The 19920-nt window shown below is 36.0% G+C and overlaps 1 protein-coding gene and 3 pseudogenes across 1 annotated transcript; 1 reads left to right on the forward strand and 3 right to left on the reverse strand.

Moving 5' to 3' along the window:
• The first annotated feature begins 11115 nt into the window (after positions 1-11115).
• Positions 11116-11722, forward strand: LOC143618547 (ethylene-responsive transcription factor ERF118-like). The gene has a single exon (XM_077090726.1). The coding sequence runs from the start codon at positions 11153-11155 to the stop codon at positions 11720-11722; it is 570 nt and encodes a 189-aa protein (XP_076946841.1). The 5' UTR covers positions 11116-11152.
• Positions 11723-12412: 690 nt separating this feature from the next.
• On the reverse strand, positions 12413-13904 carry LOC143618548 (tetraketide alpha-pyrone reductase 2-like; annotated as a pseudogene).
• Positions 13905-14290: 386 nt separating this feature from the next.
• On the reverse strand, positions 14291-15804 carry LOC143618549 (tetraketide alpha-pyrone reductase 2-like; annotated as a pseudogene).
• Positions 15805-16190: 386 nt separating this feature from the next.
• LOC143618550 (tetraketide alpha-pyrone reductase 2-like) lies at positions 16191-17262 on the reverse strand (annotated as a pseudogene).
• Between the last annotated feature and the right edge of the window lie 2658 nt (positions 17263-19920).

Consider the following 19920-nt stretch of genomic DNA (forward strand, 5'->3'; position numbering starts at 1 on the left):
TATTCGAAATCAATCATAAAATAGTCAAAAACACAAAGTAGATGACCTAATAGCAACCTATCATAATGACAAACAATAATCAAGGCAACTATGGAATAATAAAACTTAATTAAACAACCTCAAGCACACATACGCATCAACTCAATATAATTAAACCTTTTACTTGTTTATAAAACCATAATGATAAATAAGACCCAAGTCAAAATCAAACATTAACAGAGGTTCATCATAAGCCTAGGCAGTCTATAATGTTTAGCCTAACATCATAAAATCAAACAAAACAATGATAAAGAAAATCATGGCAAAAATAAATAAGAACGGAAGATTAAAGGCGATAAAACCCGTAGTCTTTGTTCTTGATCGATTGGCACTTCACCGGCTGATTCATTGCCTTCAAACCCGCCAAATATTGCAATCCTAAGCTCCATGAAACTCCAAATTCGGCTCTGGTTCGCAGGGTATGCTCAAGATTAAGTTTAGGGGTGTTTTTATAGGTTTCCTGGGCCCAAAACTGATAAATACCGAAGAAAATTCGAGAAACGGGGTCCCCGGAGAGCCATGCGGCGGCATTTTGCCTCCCGGTCGCACGGCGCCCGCGGGCTAGGATTGCTGACCGGTCTGGTTCATTTCCTGATGCTGTCCGGTTCAATTCTGATGCTCCGGTTCACCGGTTTGGCTTGTTTTAACTCTTTTTTCACTCTTTTTAGCCATAAACAAGTCTCGGAACCTACATTATTCAAATATGTTAGTAATATATAAATTCTAATAAAAACCAAACAAAAACTAATAAAATATTAATTATAATATACATGGGATTTATATATATTTAGCCTTATATCAAATATCCCCATACTTATCTTTTTTCGTCCCTGAAAAAGTCTAATTGCAATGGGATCAGAATCGGAGAAATACGGTCTTAAAAACATATAGGTTATCTTAAAATCTCAGATAAATGTAAAAACCGCGATTGCCAATATTGTTGTCCGCTTAAACCCAGCCACCTGCATATCAAGTCTCCACGTACATTAAGCATTTAAGTTCATGTGATATCAAAAACCTATGGGTCTCACACCTTTAGAGTTAAGATTCACCTACCCCATCTCAAGCATAGTAAAGACAATTAAAAATAATCGAGTTGAAGTAAACTGGTTTAACATATCACCGTAAGATAACAACCCCTTAATGGTAAGAAGAAAATGCACTTAGATGGAATTATGGATGATAGGTCAAGTGAGGTCGTACGAGCATGCCCTAAATATTATTGGACTTCGTCCTATATATGCCCTAAAAAATATTTATTGACTAGAAACTTTCGAGCCCCAATAGTGTATCCTCAGAGTCGCCATCCCGTTAGTAACACATAAACTCTAAGTCTCGTCTAGTCTGTGCACTTTGTCCTCTTTTTTATTTTTTTGAGAATGCTTCTTTGGTATTTTTCTTTACATAACTTTTCTCACTTTTTTCTTTTCAGATCAACCCTTTTTTTTGTGCATTTAGGCATCTTTTACCTATAAATAATATATAACTAAATTGTAAGCTCGTATAAAATTGAACATTTGCGGGGGCGCCATCACTCTTTATTTATTTTCATAAAACGGAGTGGTGTGCTAATTTTAAAGTGCATTCAATTCTCACCAGCTCAGGGTAATCAGCTTATGGTAATACTCTCTATACCTTATTGAATTTCAGCTTCACTGTCCCCCCTTAGGATGAGAACCCACAAATTTTAAGATTAATTAGGTTTATTAAGATTATGCAATGGAAAATAATAAAACTTAATTAAACAACCTCAAGCACACATACACATCAACTCAATATAATTAAACCTTTTACTAGTTTATAAAACCATAATGATAAATAAGACCCAAGTCAAAATCAAACATTAACAGAGGTTCATCATAAGCCTAGGCGGTCTATAATGTTTAGCCTAACATCATAAAATCAAACAAAACAATGATAAATGAAATCATGGTGAAAATAAATAAGAACGGAAAATTAAAGGCGATAAAACCCGTAGTCTTCGTTCTTGATCGATTGGCACTTCACCGGCTGATTCCTTGCCTTCAAACCCGCTAAATATTGCAATCCTAAGCTCCAAGAAACTCCAAATTCGGCTCTGGTTTGCAGGGTATGCTCAGGATTAAGTTTAGGGGTGTTTTTATATGTTTCCTGGGCCCAAAACTGATAAATCCGAAGAAAATTCGAGAAACGGGGTCCCCGAAGCACTGCGTGGCGGCATTTTGCCTCCCGATCGCGCGGCGCCCGCGGGCTAGGATTGTTGACTGGTCCGGTTCAATTCTGATGCTCCGGTTCACCGGTTTTGCTTGTTTTAGCTCTTTTTTCACCCTTTTTAACCATGAACAAGTCTCGGAACCTACATTATTCAAATATGCTAGTAATATATAAATTCTAATAAAAACCGAACAAAAGCTAATAAAATATTAATTATAATATACAAGGGATTTATATATATTTAGCCTTATATCACACGACATAAGGGATTTGCTTGGCGTGTTCTTGGGTTAACATGTAGGCTATGTCTTTGGCCTCGATTTTTCAGCATCCTTTTTCCCATTTCCTCCGGCTTTACACTCAGAACACTCTCTCGCAAAATGACCGTCTTCCCACACCTGTAACATGCGGGTTTAGCTGTACAATCCGGAGCATAATGCCCCACTTTCCCACACCGGTAGCACGCATTCATTCCCATCCTACACTCACCACCATGAACTTTACCACACTTATGACAGTCATTCCCATCCTACACTTCACTATGCATTTTCCCACACGTCTGACACGGCTTATTTTCCCACACATTACGTTTCTTGTCTTTAGGGTTCCACAGCTGAGTGTCGTGCCTTTTTCCATGAGCATCCCACTTCTTCTCTTTCTTCTCTTCCACCACAACCTCGTTCACCGCCAAGTCATCGTAGACCAATTCCGCAAGTTTAACCGCGGAATCAAAAGTAGCGGGTCTACTTGTCCTGACCAGTGTGCGGGACATTTTGTGGAAGTCCTCTTACATAACACTTGATCCTCTTAGCTTCAGTATTCACCATCTCAGGCACAAGTCTTGACATACGATTAAACTCAGTAGTATACTCGTGGTGTGTCATCTTCCCCGCCTTCAAGTTTAAAAACCTCATATCTGCCCTCTTAACTTCAGCATCACCAAAGAACCTCTTCATGGCCATCTCCTTTAAATCTTCCCATTTCATAGCCTTAACCTCAGCAACAGTCTTTCTCTACTCAACAGTTTCCCACCAGAACATAGCTTCTTCTCCAAATGACTGAGTAGCGAAGCCTACCACTTGGTCGGGTTGACACCCGCTAATTCGGATAACCTTATCCATAGCGGTTACCCATTGGAGAGTAGCGATTGCGTCACCCACACTAGTCAGCTTAGGTGGGTCACCACTTTTGAAGGTCATGTAGCTGCACCCACCTCGGCCTCTCTTTCCATCGTCGACTTTCACAGAACGAACCTCACTTGGCCCCTCTTTCTCGGTCTCATCATCTTTCTTACTACTTCTCCCGGTCTTCACAATGGTTCTTGTGCGGCTTTCAGTAGACTTGTCTTGTTGGGGATTCTTTACTAAAGCAGCAACTGCCTCTGTAATAGCATCTTGAACAGGAGGGTCGGGTTAGTACCCTTCCTCCCTCACAGTCATGCTTTTTTCTTCACTAGCCTCAGTAATCTGTTCTTCAAAGGGTACTCGGTGAATACGTGGCCTACCCCGGCGTCCCATGCGCCCTCCTTGTCCAACCGTCTTCTTAGCACCAGCCATTCAAATTCTAAAGGAAAAACACAAACAACGTCACTTTAGAAACTATTTAGTACAAGGATAGTAAGGCTGCAGGTAATAACAGTGGCCTGCTGGGATTAGCTGCTCACGTTACTCTCCGTGTTCTGTACATTTCCTTTAGTGAGTGTACTTGTGCTCGGTTATACTTATAATAGTTAAACAATCAAGTGTTTCAAATATAAACAAGCAATTCTATCTCAAACAATTCATGTAACTTTCTTACTTATCCCTACATTATACGAGAAGTAGATCGTGTATTAAGCTTGCTTGAGTGATACATGGAATTCTTGGACTGGCATCTTCCTTCTTTCTTTCACTTGGTCCCATTCTCTGTCACACCCCAACCTAAGGCAGAAATGCCAGGGCGTGATCTGATTGCTCACAGCTCGAAGATACTATCATAATATAATTGTGACAATATCTGTTTAATTATTTTATTAAAACCCTAAGGTCTTGACTAAAATCCAAACTTCAATTCAAGCAATCTGCATATGCGTAGAAAACAGAGTTTGTCAACAACACATGTTGAGTGAGTTTATCACCAGTTTTGCAATAAAATAATGTTAATATAATAAATAAAAGAAATAAGCAAAACGTAATAAATGCGGTAATGAAATCAAACCATGAGCAAATAAGTTGTCGATTAAACCATTTCCAAGCGAATCGGGCGCCGATAAATAAACCATGAGCAAATAATAACAATAAGATCGTTGCCAAGCGAATCGGGATTTGGTCAATGAGAACCCTCCACAAGGGGATATGTCAAACGAATGCACATAAACAAGTAAGCACATAACAAGTATATTTGATTATCACACACAATTACACGTTTGTTGTTTTTGATATATATATATATATATATATATATATATATATATATATATATATATATATAGTATGATATATGCATATGTCCCCAAAACATTTTAGAAAACTGAGAAAAATAGGGGAATGATAAAACTCACCTTAGATTAATGTCAAACGATTAGTAAATGCGATTAAACGAGCTAACGAATAAACGAGTCGTCCACTACATGTCAAACGATATAACAATTCAGAATCTAAGATTTTGAGATGTGATAATATAAATAAAAACCAACTTAATGCCGCTGGAATCAATCCAAACGGACGTCTAGAACTCCGATAATGTTGTATTTAAGATTTAAGCGAGCTGGTACTGACCAAAATCCGAACAGCGAGTCGGAAGTCGGGTTTTGGTTAGTAGCCTTAAAATTTCATTACGAGAATAAAAGTCTTTTGGACCGAACGTTGAATCCGATTAGAAATATGAGAAAACGTAAAGTCAAACTCATTGACTGGTTTGCCCTTTAATGAGTTTTAAACGAATTGACCAGTCAACGCCCTTCAACCACCGAAATTGATTGAAGCTTATTGACTAGGGAATATGTATGAATAATTCCTATGTTTACAACTTACCCAGAAAGTGAAAGAATCAACAGATACGATGAGTCAAAGGTCCATGCATAAGCAAAGTCAACCGATTAAGCGTGTATCTTCAACAATAATGAGAAAACCGAAGGATTTGATTATGATCAGAGGTAGGTGATGGCTGAGAATACTGTATTAGGGTTTAGGGATGATTTGTGGCAAGGGAATAATGATATGTTTATATAGGATTCACAAAATCGAACTAAATATGGTAACTTACTCGTTTAAGAAATCGAATAAGCATTTAATGACGAATCAATATTATATGCAGTTAATTTCGTGCTTGATCAAGGGGTAATGTATATGGATATGTATTTTAATTGTATTAGTTTTCTTGGAGCTTAATTCACTTGATTATGTCCTAAAATAAGTGATTTCGGGCCAAAAACGAAATAGGAAACGATATAGAACTAAGGATCTGTGCAGGGGTACCACCGCGTTGCGCGGCCAAGGGGGTCCTTAACCGTCACCCGGCGCCCTGGGTGTCCAAGGGAAAGTTTTCATTTTTTACAAGTGTAGTCCCTATACTTCCTATAATGTCCAATTTTTGACTACTTTAAAGTTTAAACAAAGAATAAATAACTTTAAGAATTTAAAGGGTATAAAATGAATGTTAGAAACTTATTTACTTATAAATATTTGATTTTGATTAATATTAAAGAACAAAAAATGTTTCGTTTGGGTTAAACGTAAAAGAATACGGGGTTTGAAAAATCCGAAATGTTACAATTTCTCTGCTCGAGTCTAAGCATGTAGGATGCTTATTCTCTCGAACTTATGCTTTGATACCAACCTGTAAGGCCCCGGTCCCGGGAACCCTACATTCTTCGTGTTGGATTTACTCATTCACATAGTTCAATAATCAGAGTTAATTAAAACCATACATGGAATATAAAATCAATCATTCTTACAAAACATAAGTACTTTACTTTAAGAAAAATAACATAAGTCTTTAACTTTTAACATAAATAGCATGTGATTCTTCTTCTCTTCGATGCCAGTCTTCATTCATTTGCAACATGTCTCGCTCTAAGCAAGCTGCCTCATTCTATTCATCTGCGTGCATACTAAAAGTCAGCTACACTAGTGAGTTCTAGTTAATCAATTAACATACAATACTTTCACGTTCATACTTATACGCGTCCGAAGATACGTATTTCATACTTTACTTACTATTACTCATTCATACATACTTTACGTACATACATGCGTACTTACATATTTTCTTTCATAATTCCCTATGGTATACAGTAAACTATTCTACTTCTACTGTCTCAGATATTATTAGGGTATGGTCCCTTTATCTCAGATATTATTAGGGTCTTGTCCCTTCTGTCTCAGATATCATTAGGGTCGGGCCCCTTCTGTCTTAGATATTATTAGGGTCTGGTCCCTCCTGCCCCGGTCTTAGATATTATTAGGGTCTGGTCCCTTTGTTTCGCATAACCATATAACCATACATGTCCCGTCAATCGTCCATACATTCATTTCATATGTTTGATATCATACGTGCATACTTTACATATCTTTTAATCGCATATATAAATATATATACGCACATTCATACAACATTCTATAACAATAACATTCAATACATAATCACACACATATCATACACTTATCACTTAGGATAAGTGTATTAGCTATCACATAGGAGTATGCACACATCCCCGATAAAACGTCACAAAGGGGCTAGAACTTACCTGAAGTCGGTTTCTTTCAGAGTTGATAGTGATACCTCTCTTCAATTGGGCACATCTAACTGTTTAACAAATTACAAGTATCAATTACCTCGTTCTACTACCCCGAACTTACAAGTTAACGAAACCCTTAACAAACTGGGGGGGGGGGGGGGGTTGGCTTGAAAATGCCCGACTCAAACCATTCGAGTCAAATCTGCCATTCGAGTCGAATCTGCCATTCGATATAATCTCCCATTCGAGTCGAATGTTCCATTCGGCTCGATTGGTTCCAGCTCGGCTCGATTTAGGTCCTATTTTGCCACTTCTTGCTTCATGTTACGCCCGGTTTATCGTTAGGACAAGTTTCGGGCTATAACAACTTCATTTCCTTCCTCGGTACGACCCGAACAACACTTGTTCAAACCGACTAAACCCGAGTAACTTTCTTACTTTAAAGTTCACACTTTTCTTTTTAAGCAAGACTCGATTCATCTAAATCTTTGAATCTTACACAATCTAACACAAAAACCTAATTTTTAATCTACAACATACCTTTAAAGATTTGGCTTGGTTTTGGATCTTGAACTACTTGCAAATCTAGACGGGTTTTCTTGTTGCTTAGGTAAGAATTAACTTGCTACACCTTAGACATTGGATGAAATATGGAAGGAGAGGGTGTGTTTGTGTGTGTACAGAGAGAGTATGTGTCTGGATGTTGAAAATGGATGAATGAGGATGCTTGGAGCCCTTAGGTAGAGTAGGAGCTTAAATACTCCCAAGCTCATGAACCTTAGGCCCGTAACCATTCTCAAGTCCAGAATCTAAGCTTAACACTCCATCCCATGATTATTTATCCGAAATAAATCACTACACACAATAAATAAATAAGAACTTCTCTTTTTATAATATTCTTAAAAACATGGATATTACATGGTGATCAGAACATTGTATGAGAAGCATGTCATGCAAAATTATGCTCAAATGAAGCAAAATATTCACAAAATTGAATGAGTTAACATGTTATTTTTTATGTTGTCATTATGACAAATTCGAGGAGCTCCCTTAAACTTATCATAATCTTTTTCATGGTATAGCTCAGAAAAACATATTTCTTAAAGAACATCCGTCGTTACAATTTAATGTTTTCATTCCTTCGATCGGTGGTAAATTGATTAATATAAAAATAAAGGTAACACTTATTCTGTATTTAGGTTAATTGGTTAGAACTACTATTGTATGCGAAATATTATTCCCAAAATTTGTAAATAACTAGAATTCTTTCAATTATATATATATATATATATATATATATATATATATATATATATATTAGTATATACTAGACGGGTGTCCGAACGCAAACCCTGCGAATCACATAACAATTAAGAGTGTTCATGGTTCGTTTTAAAGCCTTTAAACCTTTTAAACCAGCCATCAGTTTGGTTTCACTGTCGTTTTTTTTTTTTACTTTCACTCGGTTGGTTGGTTTCAAAATTTTCACACCGTAGCTAAAGGTTTGGTTCGTAGATTATGCTGAAAACCGGCCATATGAACACAGACCAAACTTAAATGTTGTATGCATTTTAATCTCTTTTATTATTTAGTAGTTGGCAAGTTTTGTTGTATATACTAGATATAGTTAAGATATAAACAAAGTCTTTTTTAATACAAGTAAATATGACTATTACAACTTTAAATTAACCTAATTCAAATATGATTTTTTATAATCTTTGTTTTTGTTATAATTTCGCATCCTAGGTATTCCATTAATCTTTACTATTTAATTATCATTTTTCCAATTTTGTTTTTATAAGAGAGTTGGTAACGATTTGGTTACAATTTTCAATGATTCAATTTTGGTTTGGACGACGAAAAACCGATACTAATGGTTGGGCTCACAAGTTTAACTTATAAACCATCAAAAAACGACACCGAGTACCCCTACGTAACTTATTAATTTTTTATAAATTAAAAAAACTATAACAATATCATACTCAAATTAAAGATAATATACTGCTTGATTTTATTGCACTTTTTTTTTTACAAAAATATTAGCGTACAAAAAAATTATGGTCGTTTAAAAATCGTGGTGGGAAATTAGTTTAAGATTAAAATTAAAAACATAATATGGTTAAAGATGAGGGGAAAAACTTGTAAGTTAAGTGAATTGTGTTTAAAATACAAGTTTACCCCTTTTTACGCATGTACTTTATGTATTAGCATTTATAAAACTTTTAAAATCAAGTGTCTTAATTTATCCTATATGACACTGACAATGAATTTTTCAATAGAAAGAGGGTTCTCGGGTACATTCCTGCGCGTGCATTTTTTTATTAAGTTCATTTAAAAAAAATCATTTTGTGATAGAAATAAAATTAATTTATGTACACATAGTATAGATACAAGCATAAATGTAATACATCTTTTCATATACGTTATGCAATTATTTGTTTACTTGTAATTTTATAATTTGGATCATCCCGTGTGTGACACGGGCTCTGAAGCTAGTTATGAATATATACCAATTAAGAAAAATATAAGGTTAACATCAATTCATCCTAGTTGAGTTGGTAATTCACAAACATTTTAAAAGCAAGGTAGTGAGTTTGATTTCCACCAACAATATATTTTCATTTTATCATGTGGAAATTGTAAAAGTGGAAACTATAATTTTGGTGTAAATTATAATTTTAGAAATTGTTGCGGTGGAATCTTATGTGAATAGCTTAGTTAAATGCCATATATAAACTATGTTTTGCTTTAGCACAGTAGTTAGATTAGATGTGTTATATTAAATTTGAAATTTTTTTCTCAGACTGAGAGGGATTTTCATTATTGGATTTAAAACGTAATAAACCAGAAAATAAATCAAATTAATGCTTGCCCCGAAATGACCTGGACCAATAGGGAAATCCCAATTCATTGGGCCTTTCGATACAATCAAATAGAAAGCCCCAAGGGCGCCATATTCTAGGAGCCCAAACTATGTGATTAAATAAATCCTCCTCTATATGTTGCCGGTCGAGGGCTCCTTCTCCTTCCCCCTCTTCAAACTCCGATTCATCTTTTTCATAGAGAAATCTCTGATCAAGGATAGAACAAGTCCTTTTGAATCATATCTAAGGGATTCTTTGGTTCGGGTCGAAGAAGCAATGTCACTCGATCCTTATCAAACTGACTGCATGTCCGTGAGGATCCCACCAGAGCGCCTTCCACTTCTAATAGGCCACGAACTAGACCAGAATCATTCTCAACGAGTCCATAAGGAGTGATCCCATTTTTTTCATCGGGTCCGGGTAGAGACCAAAGATCTTGAGTGACCGATCCGGCAGAACAACTCAAAAGATAAAGAAGTATCGTTAATTTCTTCATGCTCGTTCTAAGTTCGAAGTACCAATTGTACAAATAAGAATCCACTTCGTTACATGATTTCTTTTTCATAACAAATTCAACTCTAAATTTTATGAAATTTGAATTCCATTCAAACGGTAACCCGAATAATATATTAATAGTCATTTAAATTTTAATTTTGCCATTAAACCCGATCCAGTTATAATTTTAACATAATATGATTTAACCCAACCCAATCAATTAACATAAAGTTAAAACAAGGTTAAAAAAGGAATTTTTTCAAGGGATAATAGATTTTAATAATTTAAAGTTTCAAACATCCAATTGGTCAGCAAAATCAAACTTTAAAAGTGTATTAAAACAATCCTAAGTTTCGATTTATTAGCCATTAACGAGCTTTTCACTAACAAGGTTAGATTTTGATAGTTTTTTATGACTTGAATGCTGACATGCACAATGATATGACAAAAATAATGACGGGGGACAGATTATGTGGTAAAAAATCATTTTGAAATTAAAATTAAATTTTTTAACAAAATAAATAAACTGAACCACATTTTTTTAACAAAAATAAACGATCCGAACCACATTGTTTTAATAAAAATTAAGCCCATTAAGGTTAAGGTTAAGGTCAAAGTCAGAGTCAAAGAGACCAACATTAAGCCCATTAAGTTGGGTGATTGAACCGAAGCCCATTAAGTTCGGGTTGGTTCGCTAGCTAATGCCAACGAAGAATATTCGTGCTGTCAAAATAGTTTAATACTTGGAAACCCTTACCTTATTTTATATATATTTATATATATTATACCCATCCATCTTCATCTGCTGGCAGCTCATCAAAAACCTAATTCAACTTCTTCTTCCATGGCAACTGATCTCCGTGTAACCAAGCGTTTCAGAGATTCACTCAACAGCAACGACCAATCCACCATCACCGGCAAAAACCTCCGCAAAATCCGAGTCTTCTGCTCCGATCCCGAAGCCACCGACTCCTCCTCCGACGAGGAAGACGCCGCCGATCGATCGGCCACTCGCCGAATTGTCTGCGAGATTCTGATTGGCGCCAAATCCGAACCCAAGGAGCTGGTCGACCACAAGGAGAGGAAGAAACTGACGGGCGTACGGCTGCGCAAGTGGGGGAAATGGGCCTCGGAGATCCGCGACCCGTTTACGAGGAAGCGGATATGGCTGGGAACCTTTAATACGGCTGAGGAGGCCTCCGAGGCCTATACGGCCAAGAAGCACGAGTTTGAGACCCGGAAATCCGATCAATGCAACCGAACCAATCCTTGTATCAAATCCGACGATGCGCCCGTGCATTGGAAGAAGCGGTGGCGCGGATCGGTGTATGATCCCGCGGTGAGGAAACAGGGGCAGGTGGCACTGGCAAGTGATCTCGAGGAGGAGGCGTTGAAGGCACATTGGAGTCCATGAAGCAGGGGCACGTGTCGTCCTCAGGCAAAACCGAAACCACCAGTGGGACCACTTCGGTTGAGGATTCGAAAGAGGAGGAGAATAATAAGCCGCCGTGGTTAGGGCTAGGGCTAGGGATTGAGATGATGGGTCAACTTAGCAGTCGGCTAAATGACGACCTGAAGATCTGTTGAACAAGAATGAATGAACCATTTGCTGACTGAGCGTTTGTACATGTCTTAATTCTGCTACAGTCAATGGTATAAAAAACCAACTATTTCGGGTCTTTTGGTTAATGACTTTGTTTCCTTTCTGAGTTGCTGTTTCGTGTAGTGTTTTAGTCTGGATGATAATTGCATCATTTGATTCTACATTGCTTTTTAGTATTTCGCAAATTTGTATTCTTTTGACTTTACAAATGGGGAAATTATATCTGACTTGCTGTATTTAGTGTCGTTCCGGTTGGTTTTGTTGATACATTGAAAGGCAATAAGTGTTTCAGTTTCGGTAACCATCGAGCTTAGATTTCTGTTTGTTGCTAACTTCGTTATTTCACAAGTGAAAATGGCTCAGTTTGGTAGAAATCTGTAAATCTTGTTCTAAAGTATAATACAATTTGTTCTTGAATAAGTTCTTTATATCGAATTAGACAAGATGCTATGATTGTATCTAACAACAACAATATGAGATTATTACTTTATCAATTGACGTTCACAAAAATCCGCTTGCATGGAAGTCATCAAACGTTATCTTATCATGTAGCCCTAGTTCTAATATCCTACTGCTATCCATGCTACGTGGGTTGTTATCTCCTTTTCGGCTGCTACACCTAATGGTAGTTACATATATTTTGCAAGTAATTTTCAGCTCCTAACATTTAATTCCTTAAAACATAAATTAGGAGATATATCTCTGCTTACTTGTCTGAGTAAGGGTACAATGGATATTTTGATATAAGCATCTTAAGGACATCAGACAAGTGAAATATTGAATTTATATTTAAGATATGGGCCCACCGCGTATTTAGGGTTCGCAACGAGAAGATTTACCTCACTTCACTTTGCTACATTCCATGCATCTTTCTGTGCCAATGTGTTCGTATACGCGTACCAAGGACAACTTAAAATAGTTCAATAGATAACCAAGAAGACTATTTTTATGCTATTTCTAATTCTGTTAGTGTTCCAGTACATTGTATCGACTGCATATTAAGAGGAGAAATATGTTGCATATCATGACTGCACACAACTGAAGAACAGGATGAGGTAAGTACTCTTTTCACACTCTTTGCTTCCTTGCATGAACTCAACACAGTCATGCACCCTTTATGCGTGGATCAATTAGTCATTCTTGTAAATTTTAATATTTTTTAACAAACAAACGTACTCATATTGTTATGCTTGCAATATCTTGTTATTAATTCAGTTGACTCCAGTTTGATATTTGAAGCGCGCCTAAACTTCCCAAGACATTCAGATGGGATAATGGAGGTTTAAAAGTTCACATAGAATCCTTATCAAGGTTCAATTTTAGAAGTGGTTGGCTTCACCTCAAAAGAATGGATGGAGGAAACTATTGTTTCTATTAAAGAAGCATGTATGTGTTTTTGAAATTGATGATATTTAAAGGTTATTTAGCCTGGATTTATCCTGTTGAACAACCATAGGTGATGCGGTGTGGAAAAGCTCATCTACAGCCTGGTTAGAGCTTCTTTCTACCATGAGATCAGCTTTCATAAGCTTTTGTCTATTATGTGCCTTTCAACTCCCCACCAGGTACCCTGCTTTATTGACATCTTGCGAAAAACTAGATTTCTTTTTTTCATAGTTTGATCTCAAGTTGTATCACATGATTTGATTAATAATTGAATTTAAATGATTTAATTTATACGACTGTCCGAAAATATGCGATCTGTTTATCTTGAATGATGTGCTTGAATGCTTAACCTTTTGGAACCTTTTGATGTGAATTGAATAACATTTTAATCATTTCACGTGTTAAGATTGCGTTAACAAAACTAAACATTGAACTTGTTTAAAGATGACAGTGCCTTTATGCAAATTGTGCCCTCAATGTATGATAAAAATTACTGTAAACTAGATCCTAACAACATATCTGAAGTGGCTTTATATGGTTTGAATTCAAGTAGTTTGTTATAGGGCTAAAAGAGGATTTAAATTTGTCAGGTTTACGTTGTTGCCATGAGTAGTTTTCAATTCATTGAAATAGAATGTTGTAAGTTATGCAAAACTTCCTGTAGCTCAAAGTTTGGTAGTGCATTTATTTTATTGAAAGGTTTGTTTTTGCATCAATACTACCATTGTATTTAGTGTCGTGCCAGTTGGTTTTATTGATACATTGAAAGGCAATAAGTGTTTCAGTTTCGGTAGACTGTCGATCTTAGGTTTCTGTTTGTTGCTAACTTCGTTATTTCACAAGTGAAAATGGCACAATTTGGTAGAAATCTGTAAATCTTGTTCTAAAGTATACAATTTGTTCTTGAATAAGTTCTTTATATTGAATTAGAGAAGATGCTATGATTGTATCTAACAATAACAATATGAGATTATTACTTTTATCAGTTGACGCTCACAAAAATCCGCTTGAATGGAAACATTTGATGCAGTCATCAAACGTTATCTTAGCATGTAGCCCTAGTTGTAATATTCTATTGCTATCCATGCTATGTGGGTTGTTATCTCCTTTTCGGCTGCTACACCTAATGCTAGTTACATATTGGTAAGTAATTTTCAGCACCTAACATTTAATTCCTTAAAAACAAAAATTAGGAGATATATCTCTGCTTACTTGTCTGAGTAAGGGTATAATGGATTTTTTGATATAAGCATCTTAAGGACATCAGACCAGTGAAATATTGAATTTATATTTGAGATATGGGCCCACCGCGTATTTAGGGTTCCCAACGAGAAGATTTACCTCACTTCCCTTTGCTACACTCCATGCATCTTTCTCTGCCAATGTGTTTGTATACGCGTACCAAAGCTGGATATAATCAACAACTTAAAATAGTTCAATAGATGACCAAGAAGACTATTTTTATGCTATTTTCTAATTCTGTAAATGCTCCAGTACATTGTATCGATTGCATATTAAGTGGAGAAATATGTTGCACATCATGACTGTACACAACTGAAGAACAGGATTAGGTAAGTACTCTTTTCACACTCTTTGCTTCCTTGCATGAACTCAGCAGTCATGTACCCTTTATGCGTGGATCAATTAGTCATTCTTCTAAATTTTAATATTTTTTTGCAAACAACAAACATACTTATATTGTTATGCTTGCAATATCTTGTTATTAATTCAGTTGATTCCAGTTTGATATTTGAAGCGCGCCTAAACTTCCCAAGACATTCAGATGGGATAGTGGAGGTTAAAAGTTCACATAGAATCCTTATCAAGGTTCAATTTTGGAAGTGGTTGGCTTCACCTCAAAAGAATGGATGGAGGAAACTATTGTTTCTATTAAAGAAGCATGTATGTGTTTTTGAAATTGATGATATTTTAAAGGTTATGTAGCCTGGATTTATCCTGTTGAACCATAGGTGATGCGGTGTGGAAAAGCTCATCTACAGCCTGGTTAGAGCTTCTTTCTACCATGAGATCAGCTTTCATAAGCTTTTGTCTATTATGTGCCTTTCAACTCCCCACCAGGTACCCTGCTTTATTGACATCTTGCGAAAAACTAGATTTCTTTTTTTCATAGTTTGATCTCAAGTTGTATCACATGATTTGATTAATAATGGAATTTAAATGATTTAATTTATACGACTGTCCGAAAATATGCGATCTGTTTATCTTGAATGATGTGCTTGAATGCTTAACCTTTTGGAACCTTTTGATGTGAATTGAATAACATTTTAATCATTTCACGTGTTAAGATTGCGTTAACAAAACTAAACATTGAACTTGTTTAAAGATGACAGTGCCTTTATGCAAATTGTGCCCTCAATGTATGATAAAAATTACTGTAAACTAGATCCTAACAACATATCTGAAGTGGCTTTATATGGTTTGAATTCAAGTAGTTTGTTATAGGGCTAAAAGAGGATTTAAATTTGTCAGGTTTACGTTGTTGCCATGAGTAGTTTTCAATTCAATGAAATAGAATGTTGTAAGTTATGCAAAACTTCCTGTAGCTCAAAGTTTGGTAGTGCATTTATTTTATTGAAAGGTTTGTTTTTGCATCAATACTACCATTGTATTTAGTGTCGTGCCAGTTGGTTTTATTGATACATTGAAAGGCAATAAGTGTTTCAGTTTCGGTAGACTGTCGATCTTAGGTTTCTGTTTGTTGCTAACTTCGTTATTTCACAAGTGAAAATGGCACAATTTGGTAGAAATCTGTAAATCTTGTTCTAAAGTATACAATTTGTTCTTGAATAAGTTCTTTATATTGAATTAGAGAAGATGCTATGATTGTATCTAACAATAACAATATGAGATTATTACTTTTATCAGTTGACGCTCACAAAAATCCGCTTGAATGGAAACATTTGATGCAGTCATCAAACGTTATCTTAGCATGTAGCCCTAGTTGTAATATTCTATTGCTATCCATGCTATGTGGGTTGTTATCTCCTTTTCGGCTGCTACACCTAATGCTAGTTACATATTGGTAAGTAATTTTCAGCACCTAACATTTAATTCCTTAAAAACAAAAATTAGGAGATATATCTCTGCTTACTTGTCTGAGTAAGGGTATAATGGATATTTTGATATAAGCATCTTAAGGACATCAGACCAGTGAAATATTGAATTTATATTTGAGATATGGGCCCACCGCGTATTTAGGGTTCCCAACGAGAAGATTTACCTCACTTCCCTTTGCTACACTCCATGCATCTTTCTCTGCCAATGTGTTTGTATACGCGTACCAAAGCTGGATATAATCAACAACTTAAAATAGTTCAATAGATGACCAAGAAGACTATTTTTATGCTATTTTCTAATTCTGTAAATGCTCCAGTACATTGTATCGATTGCATATTAAGTGGAGAAATATGTTGCACATCATGACTGTACACAACTGAAGAACAGGATTAGGTAAGTACTCTTTTCACACTCTTTGCTTCCTTGCATGAACTCAGCAGTCATGTACCCTTTATGCGTGGATCAATTAGTCATTCTTCTAAATTTTAATATTTTTTTGCAAACAAACAAACATACTCATATTGTTATGCTTGCAATATCTTGTTATTAATTCAGTTGATTCCAGTTTGATATTTGAAGCGCGCCTAAACTTCCCAAGACATTCAGATGGGATAGTGGAGGTTAAAAGTTCACATAGAATCCTTATCAATGTTCAATTTTGGAAGTGGTTGGCTTCACCTCAAAAGAATGGATGGAGGAAACTATTGTTTCTATTAAAGAAGCATGTATGTGTTTTTGAAATTGATGATATTTTAAAGGTTATGTAGCCTGGATTTATCCTGTTGAACAACCATAGGTGATGCGGTGTGGAAAAGCTCATCTACAGCCTGGTTAGAGCTTCTTTCTACCATGAGATCAGCTTTCATAAGCTTTTGTCTATTATGTGCCTTTCAACTCCCCACCAGGTACCCTGCTTTATTGACATCTTCTTGCGAAAAACTAGATTTCTTTTTTTCATAGTTTGATCTCAAGTTGTATCACATGATTTGATTAATAATTGAATTTAAATGATTTAATTTATACGACTGTCCGAAAATATGCGATCTGTTTATCTTGAATGATGTGCTTGAATGCTTAACCTTTTGGAACCTCTTGATGTGAATTGAATAACATTTTAATCATTTCACATGTCAAGATTGCGTTAACAAAACTAAACATTGAACTTGTTTAAAGATGACAGTGCCTTTATGCAAATTATGCCCTCAATGTATGATAAAAATTACTGTGAACTAGATCCTAACAACATATCTGAAGTGGCTTTATATGGTTTGAATTCAAGTAGTTTGTTATAGGGCTAAAAGAGGATTTAAATTCTCAGGTTACGTTGTTGCCATGGGTAGTTTACAATTCATAGAAATAGAATGTTGTAATGCAAAACTTCCTGTAGCTCCAAGTTTGGTAGTGCATTTATTTTATTGAAAGGTTTGTTTTTGCATCAATACTACCATTGTGTTATTATCCACAGCGAATGATAATGTAAAAGGTTATGTAAAAGTAGCATGATTTTACTTTATTTTAAAGATTCTGTTACATTATGACCAGAAAATGAAGAAACAATTTGTGCTTTTGCTAGTGTTGAACATTAGAAGGAAGTATGAAACATGACTTGATACTGTCTTATCACAACCGTTTTTCGTAGCAGAAGTCTTTACGGGTTCTCCGGGAAAATATGTTGGTTTAGCAGAAACAATTAGAGGCTTTCAATTAATCCTTTCCGGAGAATTAGATGGTCTTCCCGAACAGGCCTTTTATTTGGTAGGTAACATCGATGAAGCTACGGCGAAGGCTATCAACTTAGAAACGGAGAGCAAAAGGAAGGCAGGATTAGCTTTCAAGCAGTCTTCAAGCATGACATGAATTCAAGCCAGTCTGCTTCGGAGATCTGATTCTACTTTCATGCCACCTTTCACTTCCCCGTGGCATTGCCTTTGATTCTGGCTTTAGATTAGGGTCTTGCTTACAATAGAGATCAATCTTTCATTCTCTTTCCCAGTGCACTATAAGCTATTATCTTTCTCACTATGGCGCTTTATCCTTTTTTTGTTTTATTAGAATTCCCTATACTACATCATAGTCAGGACTGCTTTGGAACAGAGCAACTAGAAAGAAAAGGAAACTGCAGATGCACGAATGGAATATGCACCTGGAATTGGTTTCTCGACCCTTTGTCTTAGGATTAGTCAGTTCTATTTCTCGATGGGGGCAGGGAAGGGATATAACTCAGCGGTAGAGTGTCACCTTGACGTGGTGGAAGTCATCAGTTCGAGCCTGATTATCCCTAAACCCAATGTGAGTTTTTCATTTTGATTTGCTACCCCGCCATGATTGAATGAGAACTAGTTTATTCTCTTTCGCCTATCGGCCGGCTTTAAGCAACCTTCGCATTTCCTGCTGAGTTCCCAAGTCTCCAAGTAGGCCCTCTTGGCCACCCACGACCTTGGCTTTTTAGAGAATCCCGCTCCTGTCTCGTAGGACTTGTAGCTCGGCAGTCCACCGGGTGGGTTTTTTTATCCTTCCAGTTTTCGAGTGTATTCTTGTAGTTTGGGTAAAGTTACCTTAAGGTGAAAGTTTGTAAATATTTTTTAAATAAATAGTAAAAAAATAATCTTATAATAACTAGTTTAATCGATAAACGTGAAAATTTTATTTGAATAATATACGGAATAACTGAGTTGTTACAATTCTTACCAATGGCAAAGTGTCATTTCATAATGTAATGTGGAAGGATTACAATATAATCTTGTGACATATCTCAAATGTGTGATAAAGGTTATAAGGTTGGATTTGATAACTCTCGTTGTTTCATCCTCAAACCGGAATTTGCAATTTCTCCTGATATGATCTTGATGATGGATCCTAGAAATGGAAACTTATATGAATTAATAATGAAAGATGTCATTTCTAGAGGTGTTACCTGTTTTGTGTCAAAAGCCACTGAGAATGAAACAAAATTATGGCACGGAAAGCATTGTCATGTCAATTTGAACAATATGAACAAACTTGTTAAAGGTGAACATGTTATTGGTTTACCAACAAGGGAGTTCAAGCTGGATGACAAGTTCATTTCTTGTCAAAAAGGAAAACAGCACAAATTATCACACAAAACAAAGCTCTTAAACTCCATTGAACAAGTACTTGAAATGCTTCACATGGATCTATTTGGTCCTGTGAGTGTTCCAAGTATTGGTGAGAAGAGATATTGTTTAGTGATCATTGGTGATTTTTCAAGATATACATGCGTCTATTTTCTGAACTCAAAGGATGAGGATGTTGAATTGATTAAAAGTTGTGTGACAAGGATTGAGAACCAACTAGATGTAAGGGTGAAAGTCATGGGAAGTGACAATGGGACTGAGTTCAAGAATGGGGTGATGACTGAATTTTTTCAAGCTAAAGGAATTCTCCAACAATTCAGTGCCCCTAGAACTCCTTAACAGAATGGGGGGGGTAGCAGAAAGAAGAAACAGAACATTGATAGAAGCTGCAAAAATCATGATTGCATATGCTTACTTGCCTGTTACATTTTGGGCAGAAGCTATAAACAC

Source organism: Bidens hawaiensis, unplaced genomic scaffold (genome assembly GCF_021521415.1).
Source record: "Bidens hawaiensis isolate Kalapana, Puna unplaced genomic scaffold, B.hawaiensis_p1.1 tig00086911_1, whole genome shotgun sequence".
Taxonomy (NCBI): Eukaryota; Viridiplantae; Streptophyta; class Magnoliopsida; order Asterales; family Asteraceae; genus Bidens; species Bidens hawaiensis.